This window comes from Austrofundulus limnaeus, unplaced genomic scaffold, assembly GCF_001266775.1.
Source record: "Austrofundulus limnaeus strain Quisiro unplaced genomic scaffold, Austrofundulus_limnaeus-1.0 Scaffold15, whole genome shotgun sequence".
Taxonomy (NCBI): domain Eukaryota; kingdom Metazoa; phylum Chordata; class Actinopteri; order Cyprinodontiformes; family Rivulidae; genus Austrofundulus; species Austrofundulus limnaeus.
Window position 1 is genome coordinate 3,862,630 of NW_013952417.1, and position 1,420 is coordinate 3,864,049.

Below are 1,420 nucleotides of genomic sequence, written 5' to 3' on the forward strand. Positions count from 1 at the left end.
CACACACACACACACACACACACACACACACACACACACCCACACACACGTTTCTACAAGCTGACGAACCCTGGCACCCTCCAGAACCCATCAGGTAGCCACGGAGGCAGGCACACGAGTATGAGCCGGGGATATTAATGCAGCTGGCATGAAGACCACACGGCCCCTGCTCCTCCACGTCACACTCGTCAACATCTGTTAAATAGACAGAGAGTGAWACAGTAAAATATAAATACAAACATGGAATCACAGCATGCATATTATGTAACTAAGCAGGTGTATTGGCACAAATATGGCCTTGCAAGGCAAAAAGCAATTATAATTAATATTTTTGGACATTTTCCTAATACGAGCCTCCAACATAAGTTAGGATTAAAAAAACACCCTAAAACCTGAACTCAACGATGTTTTGTATTTTCCTTTWATCAGTGACAATAAAACCATTATCGTTTTTATTTGATTGTAAGACACAATGAAACTATTTTGATACAAATAGCAGGAAAAAAAAGTGGTTCATGAAGTACTGTTATTTCCTCACTCATTAATAATAATATGCTATAATTTGTTGTGAAATCTTTGGCACATGAGTAAGAGCCGGGGATATTAGTGCAGCTTTCATGAAGACCACACGARCCCGGCTCCTCCACGTCACACAATACAATATGATGTGATAAAATGTGACAATACGTTATGATACATTARGATGTGATAAGATGTGATGCAATACGATACAATACAAAGGGATGCAATAAATTATCACAATGTGATATTATATTGATTTGTTTGGATGATGTAWAATGATTTCACAAAGTCTGTCATYATTTGATTTTGATTAAATTCAATTCACAAGTCTTCAAACGATTTGATTGTGCTAGACAGCCATAAGATATCAATCCACATCGAACATGATGATGATATGGATACAGTAGATGTTTTCATTTTGCCTTGATGTAACTGAATCATTAATCATTTAATCTATATGATTTGATGCGATAGGATAGAATACAAAGTGACACAATTCAATRCAATGTGACACAATACAACACAATACAATGTGATACGATGCAATCCAGTGTGATATGATAAGATGTGATGTGATGCAAGAAAACAAGATAGAATARGATATAAAGTGATACAATCTGGTACTCTACAATATAGTATGAAACAARGAACACTGCTATGCTACAATACCACACAATGTGATACATTACAACCCAATACAATATAATAGGATGTGATATYATGTTTCTGCATGATACGATATAATAAATGACATGATAGTTTTAAAACAGGGCCTTGTAGTGCTCTTATTTTGCAGTTTTGAAAGACTTATATTCCCTTACTTCTAACTCATTGGGCCTCATGCAAGAACCGTTCGTACGCACAGATTTGTTCTTAAATTGTGCGTACGAGTGATTTA

General features: G+C 35.7%; 1 protein-coding gene across 1 annotated transcript in view; it reads right to left on the reverse strand.

Moving 5' to 3' along the window:
* si:ch211-221n20.8 (multiple epidermal growth factor-like domains protein 6) overlaps positions 1-1,420 on the reverse strand; it is a gene marked incomplete at its 5' end in the record, with an annotated part of 23,585 nt that overhangs the window by 19,289 nt on the left and 2,876 nt on the right. Inside the window, 1 exon segment of the mRNA XM_014002942.1 lies at positions 70-195. Within this exon segment, the coding sequence (XP_013858396.1) occupies positions 70-195 (126 nt within the window).